The 24,368-nt window shown below is 44.2% G+C and overlaps 1 protein-coding gene across 6 annotated transcripts in view; it reads right to left on the bottom strand.

Annotated features, from left to right (window-relative positions):
- The window catches only part of DDAH1 (dimethylarginine dimethylaminohydrolase 1), a 123,573-nt gene that overhangs the window by 6,491 nt on the left and 92,714 nt on the right, over positions 1-24,368 (bottom strand). For all 6 annotated transcript variants that reach the window (XM_053391880.1, XM_053391878.1, XM_053391879.1 and 3 more), the window contains 3 exons: positions 16,687-16,760; positions 14,499-14,618; positions 1,118-1,261 (listed from right to left, as the gene is read on the bottom strand). In XM_053391880.1, the coding sequence (XP_053247855.1) occupies positions 1,118-1,261; positions 14,499-14,618; positions 16,687-16,760 (338 nt within the window). The remainder of the gene's footprint in view (positions 1-1,117; positions 1,262-14,498; positions 14,619-16,686; positions 16,761-24,368) is intronic.

Here is a 24,368-nt window from a genome sequence, read left to right as displayed (position 1 = left end):
TCACTTATAGAACTGATTAAACCAAACAGTACTACAGTAGCAGCAAGTATCCCAAACCTGCACCCTGAATCCTTTACAGAGCAGAGATGATGGAAAACTTCAAAGAGCTACGAAGGAGCGACTTAAGCATCAGGAACTGTAACCAGGTCTCCTATGCTTTAGTTATGAAAACACATGTGAATGGTGGTGGGAATGTAAGAAAGTTAAGAACTTCTGGGAAGGGATATATAATGAATTTAAAAAAAATGTAAAAATATACTTTTGTTAAGAAACCAGAAGTTTTTCTTTTAGGAATCACAGGGAAAGAAATAAGAAGAAAAGACTGTAAGCTATTCTACTGTAAGCAAGAATTCTACTAGCCCAGAAATGGAAATGGAAACAGGAAGAAACACCGACAATCCAAGATTGGAGAATGAAACTAACAGACTATGCGGAACTGGATAAACTGACTGGGAAAATAAGATATACTGAAAACCAAAAGTTCATCGAAAATTGGGGGAAGTTTGTAGATTATCTGAAAAATGTATGTGATTTACAAACAACGCTAGTGGGGTTCCAAGAAGCACTGTAAAGGTTAAGATGTATTGTTTGGGAAAATATAAATTGAAAGAGGTGAAAGTCAAAAGGCAATGCAACAAAGGAAATGCGTTTTCTTTAGGGGTAAATATGGATGATTACCAGAAAAATCGAAGGAAGTCTCAAAAGTATAATTTGTGAAAATTTGGTTAAAAATGTATAATTTTGGTTGAATATTAATAAAAAGAATATTAAAAAAAAAAGAAAACACATGTGAATGATACAAAAATGCTCTGCACTCAGGTACATCCTTGGAAATGGCAACCTTTGTGCCATCACCTGGAGCAGCTAAGAAAAGCTGTTGGAATTCACAGCACAAGACCCATTGCTTAATTATTTTTGCTAGCACCATGCACATAAAACTTTCACCTTTCCACTCCTTTTCCCCTCTTTAACGCACATTGCAAGGGGGAGTGGAAATGGCTAGTATTTGAAGGCATGGCTAAAGTAACATTCCGCACCTTCCCTTACACAGCCGCTATTAGTTTAGCATTGATCGGCACCTTATAAGAAGGAGCTTTTATTCTATTAGCTTTTTTACCTTTGCACTTTCTGGATATTCCTCAGGGGCTCGGTGCAACAAGATGTGACCTTTGCCAGGAATGTTTAAATATATACAGTTTGCTGCAGCGTCGTCAGGAACTGTAAGCTTGTCGTAGCGGTGGTCACTCATCTGCTGCATCGTCTGTTATGGAAAGTTAAGGTGGAGACCTTTAGAGCAAGATTTCATCAGCTGTAAGGGGGGGGGGCTCTTCTGGGGGAGGGGGTTACAAGAAATAATTGCACAAAGGTACTGTTTCCGCAGAGAGGTCTCTAATGCATACCACGCACTTCCAAGTCCCAAACGTATTAGCAACAAGCAAAGTCACAATGAATTCCATTTGTACAATTTAGGACTGCACACTTTCCAAGATGGCAGAAGGATTTCTTAAAGCAAGTCTCTGAAAGTAAAGCCTGCTACTGTCTCTTGTGCGTTTCCATCAGTTTCTAGGAAAGAGCTATGGCATTTACAGGGCAAGTCTGCTGTACATGTTTACTCAGAAGTAAACCAGCTGAGTTCAGTGAGATTTACCAGTAGGTAAGTGTGTATAGGATTGCAGTTGACAATAGCACATGCCCTCTATAGAAGTTTCAATCCTCAATTTCAGTTACTCAGAATGATGTGATAAACTAAGCTGGTAGAAATTCTGGACTGTTTCACTTCAGACTGCAGGCAGAAGCAGTGATACTTTTGATTGCCACAGAGGGAGCAGGAGTATATGGTTGACCACTATAGGATAGGGAACATTGAACTAGATGATCTTTGCAAGATTCATGCTCTTCTATGCATTTAGCACCAATTAAATAGATAAATCTCAAGATCAAACAGGTGGCAGGAGGATGAGTTCTTTTGCAAATACTGTTCCTTTGCACAATATTTGGATTACCTTGATTGAGAATTAATTTAGTTTGTGCTAGATCTGTTCATAGTAAACCTGTCGAGGTTCCATTTAAGGTATATAATTTATCGTAGCATCATTTTCCTGGTATCAGTGCAAAAAGAACCTATGATTGGATATGATCTGACACAAATTGGGTGCCTCACTCTTGAAGGGAAAAGGGAGATAAATCCCTGCTATTGTACTTTTTTATGGAAGCAGTTGCTCAGCTCTCAGGAATGTATTTTCAGTCGGTTGCAAACAATCATTTAAACAGAAGGCACAGAGACCAAACACCTTTTTATTTTGTTTACAGTATGCAACGAATCCTTGGAATATGTAACCTTATACTGAGCGATACTTTCTGAGAGATGTAAGACCCCCAAGTGAGACAGCAAATTAAACCAAGACCAAACTCTGGAATAACAGAAGGCATTTGGAAATCACATAGTAGATTACAAAACCAAAGATGTGAACCAAACACAAATATAGAAACAGCAAAGTCAGTCTCTTGTGTTGTATACTATCCCATAGTTTGTGCACGTAGTGTCTATGGAAGAATATCAAACGAACCATTTTAAGCTCTTTTATTTACCTTAATAGTCTAAGTCAGAGGTTTTCAACCTTTTTGAGTCCACAGATCCCTTGCTCAACTACATTCTTTCTTCGGCACCCCTGTGGGGCTCAGGAGCTCAGATATGTCACCCCTTGCTTGCAGAGCTGGCAGCCTCTTACCCTTTTTATGAACACCCTCCTTTGTGGGGTGTTCTCTCAGCCTCCTCTCCTTGGGAGTCCTCTGGGCAGCCTCTACTGCCGCCCCTGGTCTCTGAGCTGCCCCCCTGCCACAAAGAGAGGTGCCTCCTCACACTGGCCCACAGGGGCCTGGGACTTTTCTGTCCATTCCCAACAGCAAGGGCTGGTGGACTGGCTGGCTGGGCTCCCTCGCCTGCTTGCTTACTCCGAGGCCACCTCTGCTCCTGGCAACCAGCACCCCCTGGCCAGCCCCAGAGGCACCATTTGCCTGGGGAGCTTGTAGCAGGGCTGCTGCAAGAAACAGCTGTGCAAGCCTTTGGGAGGCAGAGACGCAGGAGGACATCAGAGGAAGGGAGGGAAGGAAAGAGGGACAGAGGCCAATGTTGGCCTGTGGCACCCCTGACCATCATTCAAGGCACCCCAGGATGCCACGACACATTGGTCTAAGTAACTAACATTTAAAAAGAGGGTATAAGGATGGGCCCACAGCTGTGATTTGAGGAGTCACATAAGGACAATGGAATCTGACTTATACCAGATCACATTATTTCTCCATCCATACCCTCCAGCATTCCTTAGATGAAAATAGGGCCAATAGAAAAAGAAAGAGACAAAACACTTTAGAATGACTAAATAGTAGTGTTTTGTCTCTAATGTGACAACCTACAGGTCTATGCAAAAGGAGTCATAGCCATGTGGTGCAGGGATGGCTCTGCATTTGAAGTCAGCAATGAGCCAACTCCCATCAGCTTGACTGGGAATCAAACCAGCAATTTAAAGCATTATTGGAGAATCTCTCTCTCTCTGTGTGTGTGTGAGTGTAATAGCTATTAATATTTATATTCATATAGTCTCAGAATACTTTTTGCATGTGACCCTTTATACAAGAAAGTTTAAAAGATGCATGCAAGTTCTTCAACACCATTAAGTATGGGGGACAGGAAAGTCAGCACGGTCTCTGGCAAGAGGTTTCCCTCAGCCATACTGCCCACCTGCACACAAGCCCACCTGCATCTATTCCTTGCTCGTCTATTATTTGCCAGGATTGGGCTGCATGCAGGACATGTATGCTCTTGAGGCAAAAATGAATTTTTCAAACTTGGAAATTCCAGGTGCAGTTGACTGCTCACAACTGGAGCCAAGGTACTGCTCTGTAAATTACATTTTCATTTTTTAAAGTTTTAGTCTATAAACCAGAGTGTCATCAAGATAAGGATCAAAGCAATTAACTTCTGAACATGTACCAACATTGCTGCTGGCTTTGAGTGCCTAACCTAATGAATGTAAGACTGCATAAGCACAAACCTGGCACATAAACCCATAATACTTTTCATTTAAATTCCATGTAGACAAAGGATTTCAGGACAAGTGAGATCTTCTTGGAATACATCTGGGAACTGTGAGCTGGGAAAATGCATATTCAGAACCTTTTTCAAATTTCAGCAGTATCAGTGCTGCTGACAAAGTGCTCCAAACGAGACATCTTCTACAATGTATTGATAGCACAGTGAATTGCAAATTTATGCAGATAACTGAGAGAACCATCTGATGAAAATGCTGTTTCGTGGTGCCCTAAAACTGCAAAACAAGTAGTATTTCATTCTGGGGCTACAAATGGGAAGAATCCGCTCCATTTACCATTTAGATGCAAACCAGTTTTCACCACAATGCACCAAAAGGTCTTCCTGGAGCAAATGAAACCCTTCTCTTCCTAAACCTCTCTTTTAGCTAGCAGTTAAAAGATGGTAGTGATGGATTGGATTTTGCTGCAGAAAGGCCTTCTGAATATAAGATGATACAAGCATACAGTGGACCTTGAGTTACAAATGCCTCAGGTTACAAACACTGCTAACCTGGAAGAGTTACCTTGAGTTGAGAACTTTGCCCCAGGATGAGAATGGAAATTGTATGCCAGCGGTGCAGTGGCAGCAAGAGGCCCCATTAACGAAAGCACGCCTCTAGTTAAGAACAGTTTCAGGTTAAGAATGGAACTCTGGAATGAATTAAGTTCGTAACTAGAGGCATCGTTGTATTTAACTCATTGCAAATGTCTCTTTATAGAAAAAATAACATCCATTTCGCCAGTGTGTGCTGTGTTTAAGATGTACTACAGGGGGAAACTTCATTATTGACAAAGATTAAAACAGTCACAAATTCAGTATGTGTGAATCTGGATTCCTGCCCAGAAACCTTTGCATGGCCATCTACACTACGAGCCTGGCATTTCCTTCATGCATGATTTTTCTGGGAAATCTGTCCTTCCTGTGCAGGGCAATTTTTGGTCCGCATTCTCCAAAGCCTGAGTCACGCTTTCCTGATGTCAAACAAAGAAATTTCCAAAGCCCCCAATCTCATTTTTTCCAATTGTGTTTTACAAGGCATACTTTGCCAACTGAAGTCTAGGATAACAAGTAATGCAATTAAATGTGCCCAGCAAAGACCCTAAACAGACTGAGTATTCTTCATTCACATGCTGTCATCCCAGCTCTCATTGTTCCATTGTGCCTTGAACCCCATTCCAGTCAAATCTCTATATATTATTTTTTAATTTTTAAATGAGACATCCCATATTTAGTTTGTTGTTCCTTTCAACTGCTGGAGACCTTATTTTAAACAGATGGTGTTCAGGGAAAGAGTGAATACAGAACAGCCAACTTAACATGTGGTAGATATGGGGAAGGCTTATTATGGGTGGCTAACCTTTCCCAGCAGGGACCCGGGTGGCGCTGTGGGTTAAACCACAGAGCCTAGGACTTGCCGATCAGAAGGTCGGCGGTTCGAATCCCCGCGATGGGGTGAGCTCCCGTTGCTCGGTCCCTGCTCCTGGCAACCTAGCAGTTTGAAAGCACATCAAAGTGCAAGTAGATAAATAGGTACCGCTCCAGCGTGAAGGTAAACGGCGTTTCCGTGCGCTGCTCTGGTTCGCCAGAAGCGGCTTAGTCATGCTGGCTACATGACCCGGAAGCTGTACACCAGCTCCCTCGGCCAATAAAGCGAGATGAGCGCCGCAACCCCAGAGTCGGTCATGACTGGACCTAATGGTCAGGGGTCCCTTCACCTTTACCTAACCTTTCCCAGCAGGCTTCCATCACTTGCACCCATATGTGCATTCATCACACATATGGCAAATATACACTCACACCAGCACCATGCATGTTGCACACAACAAACACATATACAGCATGCACACTGACCACACATGCAGGCACAAGGCACTCTTTCTTTAGTGCACCTCACCACCACCACGGCTTCCCCACCCCCGCAAGAAAATAGGTGCCGGAACTCACCATGAAGTTGTTACAGTAAGTCGCCAGGCTACTCGAGGCAGCACTGAACAGATGCCGGTCTGACAACAGCTGCATTCACCACCCACGGAGGTGCTAAACACTACAGAAAGCTGGTTTGGAGGTTGCCCCTGATTCTGGTGTAGGTCTAATAAATGCACTCCCTCCTCATTCATTCTCTTAGATTCAGGCGAATGGCTAGGGCAGTTCAGAAGGGCCCTCACGCAAACGTGTGCATGGGTAATGGTGGAGGCCTGGCTGAAAAGCTTAAAGCCTGCCGCCACTACATGGGAGATGGATTGAAGAAAAGGAAATACAAATTGGCCCCGATCCGTAGCTTTACCAATCACAGCTAGGAGTGGCTAGCAGCTAGGTGGAGTAATTGATATTAAAGAACACACTGGCCAGCTGCCATTTTGACTTGAAATGTTCATCTGGGGCTTCTCAGAAGTACAGTGGTACCTAAGGTTACATACGCTTCAGGTTACAGACTCCGCTAACCCAGAAATAGTGCTTCAGGTTAAGAACTTTGCTTCAGGATGAGAACAGAAATCATGCTCCAGCAGCGCGGCGGCAGCAGGATGCCCCATTAGCTAAAGTGGTGCTTCAGGTTAAGAACAGTTTCAGGTTAAGTACGGACCTCCGGAACGAATTAAGTACTTAACCTGAGGTACCACTGTATGTAAAGGCAAGAAGTGAGTGGGTGGGGGGAATGGAGTGCTGGCCTACAATGGCACCAACCTGAGAGGTGCTGGAACTGCCCCCTGGTGCGTTCTGGCTGAAAAAAAGCACAGGATACTCCCGCCATTATTTTACTTTGGCCTTTCAGAGGCAGTTAGGAATCTAACTGATAACCAGGCTGTAGATTTGCACTACTCTTGACATGGTGTCCCTGAGCTGCTCTGCTGCCTCTTCTGATATAACCTTGAAACAAGGTGGCACTGGGGGCATAGCTTCAGCCATTGCATAGGAACTCCTGCAGAAAGCAAAAAACATGTCCAGGAAATGGCTCAAACTGCTGTTGCATTCAAGAAATTTCAGAGAATGAACATCCTGTCTTTTGGAACACGAGCAGGGGAAGAGAAGGGAAGTTGGTCCTCAGAAAAGCAAAGGAAAGCAAACAAGAACAATAACAAGGGAAGCCAAGTTCCTATTTACGTAAGCCAAGCGGACAGCTTCCCCAGTCACAAGAGCTGGCAAGCGCCGGGTGGCCAGAGGTACATGATTAGAGGAGTCCCAAACTTTTAACACACATTTGTTTACTAGCTTAATTTCTCTGCTAACTTTTCTTTGCTATGGTTAATTGCTGTACTCTCAGCATTTTTGTGGTTAGCTGAATTCTTTCACAATCACAGATTCGCCCAGTTTATTACGCAACAGCAGCAAAAGAGAGAGAGAAATCTGAAAAAAAAGTTTCAAAAAATGTATAAGGGGACAGCGCTTCAGTGCCTGCTAGATGTTGGCGTAGCGAGGGAACAACCCGGCTCACCCAGTAAAAATGGACCCCAAAGCCTGCCTAAAGTGACCCGCAGCTTAATAAACAATATCTCTGTGCTTGTGGTAGAATAGTGGGGAAAGGCAGAACTGATAAGATGAGGTTTCAGCATACTTTAAAAGCTGAAGGTTCTAGGAATGCTGCGAGCTCTGAAAACAGCATCAGCCTTCATTAGCTGACTTAATTGTTTCAGGAGTTGCTGGAACTTTCAAATATTTTGATCCTAATACTGCCCACCCAACCAAAAGTGTTGTACCGGTATATGTATGCTCTAGGGTTGCCCAATTCGGGAGATTAAGACCATCAGCAGGTCTCCAGTGTCCGATAATTGCCAATACATAAGCACGATGGTATAAATTCCAGATCTGGAATTCCAAATCCGCCTTCCTTAATCTGTAATTGCATTTTCTGCAGCAATATTCTTGGTACATCTGAACCCCCAAAGACATTTCTTAAACAGGGAGTTCTCCTTCCAAGGAAGCCCTGATAACGTTGGCAATGCTGACTAATGCAGCAAAGGAGGAGTTATTGCAACAACATTCATCGTTTAAAGAGGAACTTAAAAGATTGCTGGGTGACAACGCTAGACAACAAGCCAGACGATCTGAGTAAGTGTGTGGATTCAGTCAAAAGCAACAACACTGAAATAGTGGAGAAGGTCAACCTGGCAGGAGAACGAATTAAACAAAAAACCTAGAATAACTTCATTTGAATAATAAACTTAAGCTGCAGGAACACAGTAGTAGACCAGGAGATCAAACCTGAGAATTCAAGGGGTGGAAGACAAATGGCTGACAATTCTCCAATAGCCCCCGGAGATGTGGAGCAGGTGCACTGAGCCGTGGGCCCAAGAAGGGCAGAAGATTCAGGTCCATGAGATGCTGTGTTGCGTTTTAGCAGGTTCTCAGAAAAGGTGCAGCTTGGTCTTGGAAGCCAGGTGGGGGAAGCCTAGAGAGCCTAATTATGCATGAGTGCCAGTAGTTCTCCACACTTGCACTAAACTTTGGCTTGTTAGCTTGCTCCTAATTGCCCTTCTTAGAAAAGCAAACCTCAAGTCAGGGTACACTGTCACTCTTGGTTATACATACCTATGTGTGTTCCATCAGTGTGTATGTCTTGCATACACATATGTAGACAAGGACACATTGTGCCGTCCTTGACTCTTTGTGGTTATACCCAATGCTAGTCGTACAAAGAGGAGACCCACAGAAGTTAATGAACATGGCTAACTTAGGTTCACTCATTTCAATAGGTCTACTCTCAGCAGGACTAACATTGGATACAGCTCTCTATGTCTCAGGTTGTTGGGCTCGTACCCAATTGCCCTCAGCACCAGTGCTAAAATTATTAAATGGCTGCTGTGCTCTCTCCTACAGTCAGAATGCTCTTGAGAAATTGTGCTAATTTGCTCTTTACAGATATACTTGCAGCTAATTAGTGTTATTTCAATTACTTTGATATCCCATGACAAATGTCTCACTAGGAGAGTAATGTGTCAACTACAGCTATGCAATTAAGAACGATCAGCATTCACTATGCTGAAGTAGTAGAAAACTACCATTACTTCCAAAATTAACACAGCAATATGTTGGGAATACATATGAAACCCAAGATGAAAAGCATTTTCACCACATGCCATTTAGAACAGCATTTCCAAATGTTTCAGAGCACAATTCAAAGTGTTGGTGCTGACCTTTGAAGCCCTAAATGGCTTCAGCCCTGTATAGCTGAAGGAGTGTCTCCACCCCCATTATTCAGTCCGGACACTGAGGTCCAGCTCTGAGGGCCTTCTGGCGGTTCCCTCCCTGAGAGAAGTGAGGTTACAGGCAGAGGGCTTTCTCGGTAGTGGCACCAACCTTGTGGAACACCCTCCTATCAGATGTCAAGGAGATGAGTAACTATAACCATAACCTTTAGAAGACACCTGAAGGCAGCCCTGCATTGGGAAGTTTATAAATATTTAATGTTTTATTATGTTTTTGTATATGCTGGAAGCTGCCCAGAGTGACTGGGGCAACTCAGTCTGATGGGTGGAGTACAAATAATAAAATTATTATTATCAAAAGCCAAACCGTTTAGATCTCTGTGTAGCAGTCCTCACAGAATCTACCCAGGAAATGTTATATGGCTCTACCTATTTACTCCATTCTAATACCCTCAGATAGGGTTTTAGATGCTAGAGAAATCTGCAAGCTGCTGCAGTTCCACCAAACCTGTGGCTATCTGTGCCCCTTGCCGACCCTCCCTCCATCTCCCTCTCTCGCAGCTGCCAAACACACTAAGTTCTGTCCAATATACATCTGCACGAAGAACCCAACCCAATTAAGAGGAGAATTCAGTGGCACACAATGATCAGCACCAGCCAGAAGTCTTGAGTGTAAAGCATGTTACCTCTTCATTTCTCTGTAAACTCAGCAATTAGTGAACTGGAAAATAACTAGTATATAATATTCCAGAAAATATGCACAAAGTTTTGTGTGGTTTTTTTTGCTGGCGCATATGCAATAGTACTTAAGCCTGAATGGGAATACAGATTGTCATGTACAAAAGCCTTTTGGAACTAAGGGGAAAGCTCTGAAGTGCCTGAAAATGACAGATGGCTTGAAGCAGGACTCGATATTGAATAAGTCAGAGCCTCTGTCCACCTACGGCAAGCAGCACAGAAGTACGTTGCCTGGTAAAGTTGATACAAGCTCTAGAGGATTAGACAGAGCCTGGTAGCTGGACATTCATGTTTGCCCAGCCAGCTAAGTAAACAAGCAGAATCTTGGGATTTACATTTGAAGGAAGGGATGAGAAGGAGAGCATAATAGGAATAAAGTGGGTTTTTGTTCTTCCAGTAATTCCTAGTGGTGATTTTGTCTAGCCTGTGTCCCCAGGGCTAATGAAACTTTAACTGAATTACATCAGAAATAGGCATCCGTTCAAGTATTGCCTCAGCAGGACTCTAAGGGCTGCTAAAAAGTGACTCGAGAAACAAAACACAGGATAGTGAGGCCATTTAAAGCATAATACTTAGATAGATATCTATTGGCTGACGTGGAAATCTAAGTTACACGGAGCATGCTCCAGACTTCTCAGAGCTAAAGTTCCTGATGGAAGTCAGAAGCACTACTGGCCTACTGGAAGAGGATTTAGGAAGGGAGTGCAAGTTACCTCATCTTCTTTCTTTCTTTCTTTCTTTCTTTGTAACAACCAGCATTAGCCACTAAAATAAATCTTGGACGAAAGACGGTTACTTACTGATCCTATTAAGCACTCTGTAGATGTTGGAAGACATGGATATTTATCGGGGCCAGACCTTGCCATTTTGCTGTCTGAGGCAAAAGACAACATGTCATCCCTATTTTTTTAATCCTGTGCATTCCACCCCACTCCATTCCAGCTGGACAGATCACTGAATCTTACTTCAACACTGGTGACCTGGGGGCAGGAGGCTAGCCTAGCGGTGCAGCTCTGTCCTCTGGTGCTTCATTGTGGCCCCCCTGCCCCCAGCATCTGCCACCTGAGGCAGTTGCTTCACTCTGCCCAATGGTAGCGCCAGCCCTTAATGTTTATATTTTCTCTCTCTTGACTTTGGGTCTTTGTTTTGGATCCCATCCAGAAGAGGAAGAACTACTAGTTCTACCAGCAACCTGCATCAAGCAAGATGAATATTAAACTATAGCATCACCATCCTATGCATGATCAGTCAGAAATAAGTCCATTCAATGGCATTTATAGTTTTCCACAGGATTGCAGTTTAATAAATCTTAAAGAGTCTTACTACACCAAGAATGGGGAACCTATGACCATTCAGATGTTGCTAGACTACATCTCCTGTCGTATCTGACCACTGGTTATACTGGTGGAGGCTTAGTGGAGTCCAGCAACATCTGCAGAACCACATGTCCCCCATTCCTCTTCTATACCTTATGCAAAATAAGGTAGTAGATTCTGTACTATACCTCCTCAAGTCTTCAGTTTTCTCTCTTACCATCACAACCCATGTCGTTAAACCAGCAGATCAAGGAATTTGGGGGTAAAAACATTTCAAACAAACAAACAAGTACAAACAATCTGAGCTACACAAAACCTCAGCAATTATAAACAGGAGGAAAAAGCAAAACAAGAGCCATTCACAATAGCCTTATTCAGTTTGATTCCCCCAGCAGCATCTGCTCATCTTAATATAAACCATTTTTCTCTTCTGTTTTCAAACAGAGAAAACGAGGGGGAAATCCTCTGGATCTTGCTAGGAAGTCACTAGATGGAGCTCTAGGTAGTAGATCCGATTTCAGTTACAGGCTGAGATGCAGTGTAACCTTTGCATCCTTAGGACCAAACTTCATTTCACTGAAAAGAGCTATTATTCAAGCCCTTTGGGTACAGCTTCTGCTCTGCTGTACATCAAAAGCAGTGAAAGAAAAACAGAACCTACTCAGGCTACAATGGGGGAATTCTACAAAGGGATCTAGTGTCAGAAATCTGGCCGTGACATCACCCTGATGATTGCAAACCTTTCAAGAAGCCCATGTCATGTAAGTGATGAAATGGACTCTTAGTCCGTGAAAGCGTACATCACAATATACTTGATAGTCCTTTAGGTGCCACATACTAATTCCACATACTAATACTTGATAGTCCTTTAGGTGCCACATACTAATTCCAGAATTTTTTAGTTTCCAGAATTTGTGGAGTGATTGCAAATTTAAGCCTGGGTTTCTTCATGCCCTGGGATATTCCTGTTATTCTTTTCCCCTATCGTGGCAGGGAATGCAGTAATTAGGCCATATTTTCATCTTCCTTGCTTCTTCTTAGATGAGTTCAGAGCTCCCCAAAGGGTATCCACTTAAGTTTGCGTTTTCAGCAATGTCATTTGTCCTGATGTTAATTATGTGAATGCAATGAAGGTGCGTGTTTTTTGTTATGTAAAATAGAGGTCGCAGGGAAGCCTGAATCACCTTTGGCACACTCATTCTCTCTTCTATGGTTTGGACAAAACAAAACAAAAATCCCTGCTATTTGTGCTTCAGGTGAAGCCTCCGTTGGCTAGTCCCACCCAGAGTGAAGGCTTTTTAATTTATTTATCTTTGATCATTCATGAAGTTTCTGATCAAATATATGGGGCAGCAAGACACATGCTTGGAGATGCACCTGATAGTTCTTGGTATCCCCTGGAGTCCTTCCTAGTCCTATGCTAGTCCTGTAGGAAAAACTTTTTCTACTACAGCATAGGAGACAGAAACAAGTCTCCACAGCTCAATAGATTTGCTAATCCAAAGCAGGCCAAGCAACCACAGAAGGCCAATTGTTGAACTCTTGCACAGTGAAGATTTCCTGTTCCTTCCAAGTTCCATTAAGCACCTGCCCTAGAAATTGCCTGCTTTTGATAGGAGTCTTGCCTATCTCAAAATCTCCTTCCTTTAGCCTGACACCACCAGTTAACCTCACTGCGCAGTTTAAATGGCTCCTGACTTACACTGATGCACGACTCAATTCCAATCTTCCTCTGATTTGATATAGTTTTTGCAACTTTAAAATATAGCAAGCTAGCCACACAGGTATCATAGTAAACTTGCTCTTTCAGCAGGGTGAGATGAACTTTCTACACTGAAGAACATTGACCTTGAAATGACTTTCATGTGTCACTCCTGATAAGGAACAACAAAGAGAAGCACAGCCAGAATTTTATTTTTTTTAAAATCCATCTTCTTTTGGGTACTCTGTCTGGCTTAATGTGCTAATTAAAAAGGGTTAGGGTTAGGGTTAGGGTTAGCAGCACCCTTCCCCCCACCCCCAAACCTGATGAATGCTTTAGCATGTGCATTTTGGCCTGGGTTCAGATATTATAACTGAACACAATGGCGGCCTGTAACTTATGCAGTGACTGGGAAGAACGATGAGCAGGGGAGTACGGAACAATAAGCATAAAGGTAAAGGTAAAAGGACCCCTGACCATTAGGTCCAGTCGTGGCCGACTCTGGGATTGCGGCGCTCATCTCGCTTTATTGGCCGAGGGAGCCGGCGTACAGCTTCTGAGTCATGTGGCCAGCATGACTAAGCAGCTTCTGGCGAACCAGAGGAGCGCACGGAAATGCCATTTACCTTCCCCATTTACCTATTTATCTACTTGCACTTTGACGTGCTTTTGAACTGCTAGGTTAGCAGAAGCTGGGACTGAGCAACGGGAGCTCACCCTGTCGCGGGGATTCGAACCGCTGACCTTCTGATCGGCAAGTCCTAGGCTCTGTGGTTTAACCCACAGCGCCACCCGCATCCCACTAACAATAAGCATAAAAAAGGTAAAGGTACCCCTGCCTGTACGTGTCCGACTCTAGGGTTGCGTGCTCATCTCGCTCTAGAGGCCGTGAGCCAGCGCCGTCCGAAGACACTTCCGGGTCACGTGGCCAGCGTGACGAAACAATAAGCATGCATAACTGCTATTTCCTTCTTAAAACACTGCTTACTTCACTTTTGGTTTCTGCTACATCTCTAACACAAGTGGGACCTGTAATAATAAAATGCTGCAGTGCAGAAGTGCAGTGCAGTGCAGTGCAGTACAGTGTTCCAGTTAGCAGGCAATGCCTAGTTTAGGATACTCCATTTAATTCAGCTCCCCACAGTTTCCCGTTACCCCCATCTCTCAACATTCATGCTGCTTATTTTACTCCATGTAAATGATAGCTGGGGGGGGGGCAGATTCTCTGCAGCACCAAAGAGGAGGAAAGTGTTAATTTCCCCCCGCACATCTGCTGTGATCCCCAAAACTATCAACCCCTCAAGCTGACATTACTGGCACTTTTTTTTTAAAGTGAATAACAAAGATGTATTTAATATCACAGCTGGAATGGTTCTTCATTTTGAAGTTGCTGAGGCTGTTGATGCTTGCAGCTTGCATAGGCCGGATTCCCCCTTACACGGAGTCTATAAGGAAACACGGAGTCTAAAAGCAATGTTTTTTAAGCACAGGCTATTTTTAGCATGCTTTACCTTGAGGGCTTTCTGTGCAGCTTCACTTGAACCAATAGCAATGAGGTTTGGCCCAGCCATACTGCAGAAACTCTTCAGATGCAAGGAGTCAGAAACAGGGACTGTAGAAACGGCATAATCCTGTACAGAAAGTAGGCATTTGCAAAGGAAATGCATTAGATTGGTAATCTCGTAAACTAGCACCATTATAAATTGCATCCCCCAACCCCCGTGCATTAATGAATTCATGTGTCTTGAAGATATATGTAGAGTCAACTCTTAGAACCACAGCAATTTTCTATGGAGAGTTTTGGGTCGTTCCGTGGACTTCAGTGCCATCATTGTTTCAGGAAACAAGTAGATAAAAAAATGCTTCATTAACATGCAAAAGAAGCCTCCATAAAATCAACAGTTTGACTTCAAGAGCCTCTAAAAAAAGAAATGTTGAGTGGCTAAGAGACACAACAGTTTCCTAGTAACAAGCACCCTTCTCCTGAATACTTTCCATGGAAGCATGTTATGCTGAAGCCAGCGGATTGCCATTCTTACAATGTGGTTTGGATGGGAAATAATGGTCAAAATAGTATTTCAATTATGATTTCAGAAGTTATTGATTTATTATACTTCACTCCATTCTTCCTCCAAAGAGCTTGAACATCTGATGTATGGCTCCTTGGAAGTCTCCCATCTAGGCTAGATAGTGGCACCCTCCCATTAGATGTCAAAGAAATAAACAACTATCGGACTTTTAGAAGACATCTGAAGGCAGCCCTGTTTAGGGAAGCTTTTAATACTGGATGAATCATTGTATTTTAATATTCTGCTGGAAGCCGCCCAGAGTGGCTAGGGAAACCCAGCCAGATGGGTGGGGTATAAATAATATATATTTTTATTATTATTATTATTATTATTATTATTATTATTATTATTATTATTATCTGCTCCAAACATCCATGATCATTGGTCATACTGGCTAGAGCGGATGGAAGTTAATCTAATGACATCATTGGGGTTGCTTTGCGTTGGATCTGCTTAGCACCACTAATAGAACTGTTTCACGTGTAGGGATAGGATGGATCAGTTTACTCCCAGTCCATGTTAATTTTTCCATGTGTTTAGACCTAAGCCTCCTCCCATCCCATTTCCACACTGATCTGCAATTTACAACTTTCACCACCACCCATGCAAGAATTTGTATTCCAATACTCATGAGTATTTAAATATGTAAATTATCACAAAATAAGTGTACTGTATACTATACAAAATAATTATTTAAAATAAGCATTTCTAAAATAGTCAATTAAAAAACAACAACTTTGGAATGTTTCTGGATTGCAAAATTCAGAGCAGTCTGGAAATTAGAAGTATAATAATGTTCTAATTAGTTTATTAGTCTGGGATGTGCAAATTAGGTCAGTCTGCTTAAAAATGCAGATTGAACAAAATTCTCTTTATTCCTTGTATGTATCTTCAAAACATTTTCCATCCATACTTTAAGGATGTTCAGTCAAAGAAGAAATATTGAAACATCAACTTTTCGGGAATGCCGACCACTTTTTAAATCAAAATGAAATCAAAATCAAAATCAAAGATGAGCTGTAACCTGCAAATCTTATGCATGTTTATTTGGACTTAAGTCCCGCACTCCCAGTACCTTGTGCATATGATTGCAGCATAAGACATGTTTTTCAATTATATATTTTTTCTCACGTTTTCTCCAAGTTCTCATGGAACCATGCCTTGTCATCATGACTCACCAGAACCCATTGAGTTTCACGGTGCGGTGGACCTTTGAACCCAGGTCACAGCAATTTAAGACAAGCACTCTGTCCACTTTCCTACATTGACACTGTGTGCCTCAGCAGAATTTTATTTATAGTGTAAAAATGAAGTAAGAAAAGATGAACAATCCATTTCCCAGCCTCACATCCTCAGAATCAGGTAAGGTACAAGATCATTCAGGCAATGTTGCCTCCCCCCCCAAAAAAATTGAAAGTGACTAACAAAAAATAAATATGTTATTATAGCACAGAACTGTAGTAATCTCTCTCATTTGTTTTTAGTTCTTGCACTGTGTTAATGCCTTGAATTCTCCACAGAAGATGCCTCAGTACTGGCATATATCTTGGCTCCTTCCTTTTACACAGTGTGCAAAACTTTACCACGCATTGGATCCCCCATCCGAAGGTCAATCTGCAACTCTGCTAACCTTAAAGGTGTCTGCCAGAATTTCTGCACCACGTCGATTGGTCCGCTTTGAAAGACCAACGAAAAATTCCCTGCCTGAGAAAAGAAAATATTAACAGGCGTGATTGAGTTCGTATGCAATAAGATAATCTACTGTTTTCGTCCAATCTTGTTGAAGTTAACATCATTTGAATACGTAAACTGAACAAAGAAATGTCCTTTGAAAACATGCACACACAATCTCGCAACATCAAGTTTAATTATAGTTATAATTTTTTTAGAAATAGTAACTTACAAGTATAACATCATCACCTCCTTCAGATAGCCAAAGGAATAACTCCTACATAGAAATAAACACTGAACCCTTTGAATAGTACTATTGTTCTTGCCTGGTCTCCTGTCCTTTTGAGATCAGCACAGTAACCGATGCTACACCTAGGTTGTGTGGGCACGATCATCTCAATGAGCTACTCATCTCAGAGTGAAGCCAATTTTTTCCCATCACTTTTGCTGCCCATTCACTTGACTCTCCCTCCGTGCCCTATCAGCATAATCTCCCAGTGATTATTTCAGAAATAGACTGGAAAGAGAAGCTGCTGAATTGCTACTCATTACCAAACTTAAAACCATGGAGAGACCTGGTCTGAACAAAGACATTGGATTCTTATCTCATTATACATGACAAAGCCATTTTTCACCTTCTCACCCCTTGCTTTTTCCTGTAAGACCTATTGCAGTCGTTAAGAGTCATCAACAGGCTCACCACAGCTATCTGCCAATCACCCATTCCCACCACCCTTCTGAGTAATACCCCTCCCCACCTTCTCACTATATAGAAGTGAAGGGAGAGGGGAACGGTTAATCATTAATATTATCTACACATAGTAAATTCCGGCACTCTGCTAGGATGGCTACACAAGCTCAAACTCAAAAATGCAGTTATTTGCAAAGCCTAAATCAGACAGGTCAGGAGGCCGTTTTCTGTCTAACCAGCTATCTGAAACTGCTGATGCTAGCTACAGGTCAGAAGGTCGTTTCCTGCCTAGCCAAAAACTGCTGTCAACTAAAAACCACTAGCAAGATGTTTCCTGCTTTACTTCTGCTTTAAGTAATGCAAGATAAGAAGAGATACGAAGGAAATGCTTAGCTAGCAAAAGAAAGACACGTGTACAAGAAGGTGGGAGGGGGTGCTTACTGAGCAGAGAAAATGCTTAACCAGCAGAGGAAGTGCTTAGCTAGCAGCCTTAGCCAGCAAATATTGGGGGGGAGGTATGGGAGGAGGGTGAATGCTTTCAGGTATAAAAATGCTTGCTGAACATGGTAACAACACAGTCAGATTTCAGAAACTATATTCTGCTGACTGTCTCTGTGCACAGATTTGCAATAAATCTCTTTTCTCTGACCAAGAAGTCTCTGGAATTGTTTTTCCCCTCTGGCCACGGGGTTGGCGGACCGCTGGACCTCCGGGTACTGCTAATCTAAGGCTTCAGTTTTGGGGGCTCGTGTCCGGGATGGGTCCCCACCCCACGAAAGGTGGACCGAGGGGCCAGACTCGACCGGGTGAGCAACCAGGACCAGCGCTCGCAATCTCCAGCGCGCACCCTGCCAGTTCGTAGGGGGAGATCGCCACGCTGTGCCTGAGCCGAGACACCCAGTCGGGAGAGAAAAGAGGACGGCCGAAGGAGGGAATCCGCAGCGGAAAACGGTAAGCCCAAGGGAAAGGGCGTGGGCCCCAAGGAAAAGGGGGGCGAGGTCTGATCAAGCCTCACCTGGTTGTGCAGAGGGCCGCCAGGAAGGGAACTGGCCGATTGCAGTAGAGTGCCGCCAGTAAGGTTGGGTAAAAGGGAAACAGAGGGGAAATTGTATTGGTGTGTTTTGTGTGTTGCATGTTGCAATTATAATGGTGTGATTTGTATGTTATATGTTGCATGTCGGATACCCCAGTGACTGAATTGTTGTCAAGTGTGGGTCGGGGCCTAGCGTTCCCCTTGGCCGAGCGATTGCAGGGTTGTGCATTTTCTGCCAGGGCGACCTCGGCAGGTCACAATCTGTAGTGCGTGGAGTGTGAAAGAATTTACAGCCCATTAGGTGCGGGGTATCTGAAAAAGAAAAAAAAAAATGGGGTCTGGGGCAAGCCAATGTAGTCCTCTGGAATGTTTTTTAAAGAACTGGAAAGCGGCCACAAAGCATGATGATTGGGGGTTCAAATTGAGAATACAGAGGATGAGGACATTGTGTGAAGTTGATTGGCCCCAACAAACTAACTGGCCCTCGGAGGGGAGCTTTGATTTGCAACTAATCAGCCCACTATATCAAAATATCTTGAACGTCCACCCAGACCAGATCCCTTATATTTCTACTTGGAAAACCAATGTAGAAAAGAATCCACCGTGGTTGAAAGCCTGCCGAGGCGACGCCCCACAAAATACAATTTGTGCAGTCCAACCGGCAGGGAAGTCAGAAAAGCCCCCGGTGATACCAGAGCCAGAAGGAGAAGAGGGGGAAGTCATTAAACCGCCGCCACCCTATGCTCCACCAACTGCCCCTCTAGCGAATCCCCCAGGCCCAGGGCCCCAGGACTAGGGAGGAGCCGGCCCTCAGCCTGAACCCTCCAAGGTTGATGAATTAGAGAGCAAAGAGGAAGAGGATGATGAGGAGTTTATGAAGGGACTAATTGAGTTAGCAAAGAAAGGAAAAATGTGGACACAGTATCAGACAATTGAGATTGCAACAGTATGTACAACCCTATGTGAAAGAAGTGGATGTTAGTTCCCATTTGTTAGCAGCAACCAGGGTGTCCCTCCATAAGTCCCATAAGGCACAGAAAAAGGGTGGGACTGCAATGATGCCTCTATGCAGAGTGTATGACCCACCAGCCCCCCAGGACAGGGTGGGGAAGCACCACCATGCACTTATACAGTCCAACATGTGCCTTTTTCAAGTGCTGATGTGTGCAATTGGAGAAATTAGAACCCTACCTTTGAGGAGAACCCAGATGATATTGCCAACGCCCCATTATAAAGGCTGCCTTTGTAGCTCAGGCAGCGTCCAATATTCGCCAAAAGAAAAAATCCAAAAGCATGAGGGGTGCATCGATCATGGGCTGGAATAGATGTTGAAGTAGTATCAAACAAGGAAGTTGACGGCATTACAGGCTACCACACCCACCCCTCAGGAAAGAGGAAGTGCCCGGGGAGGAGGGCGAAGCCGTCTGGGGAGGAATCAGTGCGCCATCTGCCGACAGGAAGGGCACTGGAAGAGAGAATGCCCTATTCTATTATTAGGAAGAGATTTGTTGGTAAAGTTGCAAGCCCAAATTACTTTTAAGCCATTGGGAGAAGCCACATTGTCCACTATGTCACTTGGGGAACTGGTTGTGGAGGCACCCCTGAGGGAGTACTGGCGCCTCATGATAATAAAAGAAGAGGAGGGACCCATCCCCGCCAGTATTCTGGAACAAGTGAACCCCCCAGGAATGGCAAAGAATATCCCACCAATAATTGTGAAGCCCAAGCCATTTGTCAATCCTGTTGCAGTAAATAAGTATCCCATCCCACGAAGGGCGACTGAAGGAGTGTAGGTGCATCTAGAGCGACTGCTCCAACATAGGATCTTGAGGCAATGCCAATCACAGTGGAACACCCTTTTGTTACCAGTGAAGAAAGGAAGCAGGCTATTATCCTGATACCAGAGCCAAAGAACTGCAGAGAACTCTGTGGCTTTCTGGGGTCTGCAGGATTTTGTAGGATATGGATATTTAATTACAGCATCATTGCCAAGCCTCTACATGAGTCAACCAGAGGAACTGAGAGAGACCCCTTTGTTTGAAACACAGAACAACAGCAAGCCTTCGTGGATTTGAAGAGGGCACTACAGCAAGCCCCAGCGCTTGGCATCCCAAACCCTGAGAAACCCTTTACTCTATTCGTGGATGAGGACCAAGGGACAGCGAAAGGCGTTTTGTGCCAAAATTGGGAAGCTGGCAACAGCCAGTGGCATACCTATCTGAGCGCCTGATGCCTACAGAACAAGGCTTACCGCCGTGCATGAGAGCAGTTGTGGCAGTAGCCACCCTACTGAACAAAGCAGACAAATTTACTTTTGGCCAAGACACTGTTTGTGTGACCCCGCATGCAGTCCCAGCTCTGCTTGACATGAAGGGTACCTATTTCCTCTCCCAAGCAAAGATGATGAAGAATATTTTAGCAGGCCTGACCTCAAAGATGAAGCAAACCCCCACTGGCCTTCATGGTTTGTGGATGGAAGCAGCTTTGTTAAGGCTGGACAGCGGAAGGCAGGCTATGCAGTGGTAGCCTTGGAAGACCAAGTGATTGAAGCGCAGCCACTCCCGCCTGGAACGTCGGCCCGGCTGGCATAAATAACAGCGCTCACCAGAGCCCTGACCCTAGCAAAGGGACAGAAGATAAACATTTATACTCTAAGTATGCCTTTCTGACTTTACATGCCCATGGAGCCTTATGGAAGGAAAGAGGTTTGCTTACCTCCAGAGGAAACCAGGTGGCCCACCCACAAGCCTTATTGAACTTTCTGGATGCTGTATGGGAGCCCAAGGCAGTGGCAGTTATCCATTGTTATGGACACAAAACTGGACTAGGAGAAGTGGCCAGAGGAAACCGACTAGCAGACAGGGTGGCCAAGGAAGCAGCCCGAGAACCAGCTCCCGCATCAGTTATTGGAGCACTGGTCCCTGGAAGGATCTTGAACACCGCTGATAAGCCAATATACACCAAAATGGAAAAGGACACTGCAGATGCCCAGGGGCTGACTATGTCCAAAGAAGGATGTTACCTTACTCATGATGACAGAATATGGATTCCAGAGTCCCTTTCTCGGCAGATTATTCAGAGGTACCATGATTCAACCCACATAGGACCCGATGCTACAACCAAGCAGCTGGAAAAATGCTTCTACATAGCCCACCTCTACCAACTGGCAGCCCAGATCTCCAGGAAATGCTTGCTGTGTCAAAAGAATAATCCCAGAACCGGACCACTGGCTCCCCCAGGGATTCAGCACAGTGGAACGGCACCTATGGAACATCTTGTCGTGGACTTTACTGAATTACCCCGTTGTGGACTACACCGCTACCTGCTGGTGGCAGTGTGCACCTACACCGGATGGGTCGAAGCATGGCCCACAAAGACTGAAAAGGCATTTGAAGTAACCAGGTGCCTGCTTAGGGAAATCATCCCTCGCTATGGAGTGCCAAGGTCCATAGGATCTGACAATGGACCAGCATTTGTTCATGCCGTCCTACAGGGACTGGCAAAAGCGCTCCAGATCAACTGGAAGCTGCATACTGCTTATAGACCCCAGAGTTCTGGAAAGGTAGAGAGAATGAACAGGACTCTAAAGAATCAGCTGTCCAAGCTGACACAGGAAACCGGGTCTAATTGGGTGACCATGTTGCCCTTGGCGTTACTCAGGGTCCGCAGTCTCCCGTCAAAGCGAACCCACCTGTCTCCTTTTGAGATTCTGTTTGGAAGACCAGTTCCATATGTTAGAATGTTAACTCCATATGCTAGCCAAGATGTGCAATTGAATAATTATGTACAGTCACTCTCCCAAGTTTTCTCTTATCTCAACAGGTGGACCCAGGCCCACTGCTGTTGAAGTTGCTGACCTCACCCCTTGGGTCCACCACACTTAAGTGAAGAAGGCTATTTTAGATTGGACAGTTACACCAAATCCTGATGATCCTCTGAAGCTAACCATCTCCAGAAGAGCGCCAGACGACTGGACAAGTGGATGGGAGGGACGCCCGCGGGCAGCGTCCCCAACGTAGAGACTTTTTTCCCAGCAAATTCTGAGGCACCGCCAGGACTTTTGATATTGGGGCCAGAACTCTTTGATATGGTCACTCCGTGTGTCAGGCCTCTGCAAGGGTGGATATATATATTCCTGTGGGTATATGTTAATATATGTAGAGGGAGAAGCCCCTTTCGGATACAGTGTGTTGGGAAGAAATCATGAGAGTATTAAGCATCCACAAGGACAGGTGGGAAAATTGGTTAAGATAATAAGCTCCTCCTCAGAGAGGTGGGACACAACCTCCCAAAAAGCAAGGCAGCTGATAGAGCACGAGTATCAGTGGGCCCTTCAGCAATAAAATAGATATGTCCTAGATAATATTTCAGTCACCATTGATCACATGGAAACAATGATAGCTGAAAACCCGCTGAAAGCCACAGGGAGTGATGCATGGGGTTGGTTGTATTCCTGGCTGCCTGATGGCAGTTGGCTCAGGAATGTTATAGTATTATTAGCAGGACCGCTATTAATCCTTTTGCTTCTTTGCCTCTGTATCCCCTGCTTATTGCAATGCTTGCAGCAAATGATGCAAAGACTCCTGTCACGGAAGCTAGGACCCACAGTCATCGCTGTGATGAGGGAGTATAGGCCCATACCCCAGAACGAACCTAAGTATTAGGTTGTTCAGAAGAAGAGGAGGGAGTGAAGGGAGAGGGGAACGGTTAATCATTAATATTATCTACACATAGTAAATTCCGGCACTCTGCTAGGATGGCTACACAAGCTCAAACTCAAAAATGCAGTTATTTGCAAAGCCTAAATCAGACAGGTCAGGAGGCCGTTTTCTGTCTAACCAGCTATCTGAAACTGCTGATGCTAGCTACAGGTCAGAAGGTCGTTTCCTGCCTAGCCAAAAACTGCTGTCAACTAAAAACCACTAGCAAGATGTTTCCTGCTTTACTTCTGCTTTAAGTAATGCAAGATAAGAAGAGATACGAAGGAAATGCTTAGCTAGCAAAAGAAAGACACGTGTACAAGAAGGTGGGAGGGGGTGCTTACTGAGCAGAGAAAATGCTTAACCAGCAGAGGAAGTGCTTAGCTAGCAGCCTTAGCCAGCAAATATTGGGGGGGAGGTATGGGAGGAGGGTGAATGCTTTCAGGTATAAAAATGCTTGCTGAACATGGTAACAACACAGTCAGATTTCAGAAACTATATTCTGCTGACTGTCTCTGTGCACAGATTTGCAATAAATCTCTTTTCTCTGACCAAGAAGTCTCTGGAATTGTTTTTCCCCTCTGGCCACGGGGTTGGCGGACCGCTGGACCTCCGGGTACTGCTAATCTAAGGCTTCAGAAGGATCTGGCAACTTCTGTTTCAGTGTATCTGAAGAAGTGTGCATGCACACGAAAGCTCATACGAAGAACTAACATAGTTGGTCTTTAAGGTGCTACTGGAAGGAAAAAAAATTTTTGTTTTGACTATGGCAGACCAACACGGCTACCTATCTGCTCCCAGTGATAGCAACTGAGAGAGAGCAAGGTTTCTGGAAGTTCCCATTCCTTCTTGTTCACCATCTCACTGCTCCCTAGCTCAAAAAGGGCAGGTGAACAAGCAGCAACGGCAATGAGAAGGAGCAGCGGGGCCTGGATAATTGACCTTTGATACAATCTTAATACAGTCGTACCTCGGAAGTCGAACAGAATCCATTCCAGAAGTTCGTTCAACTTCCAAAACATTTGGGAACCAAGGCGCGGCTTCCGATTGGCTGCAGCCAATTGGAAGTCGCAACAGACATTTGGGTTCCAAAGAATGTTTGCAAACCGGAACAATCACTTCCAGGTTTGCGGAGTTCGGGAGCCAAAACGTTCATCTCACAAGTCTTTCAAGGTATGACTGTACTAACATTATTTTTTCCAAGCAACCTATGAAAT

The sequence above is a fragment of the Podarcis raffonei genome, chromosome 6 (genome assembly GCF_027172205.1).
Source record: "Podarcis raffonei isolate rPodRaf1 chromosome 6, rPodRaf1.pri, whole genome shotgun sequence".
NCBI classification, from domain to species: Eukaryota; Metazoa; Chordata; class Lepidosauria; order Squamata; family Lacertidae; genus Podarcis; species Podarcis raffonei.
This window is presented reverse-complemented; position numbering and strand designations above follow the sequence as displayed.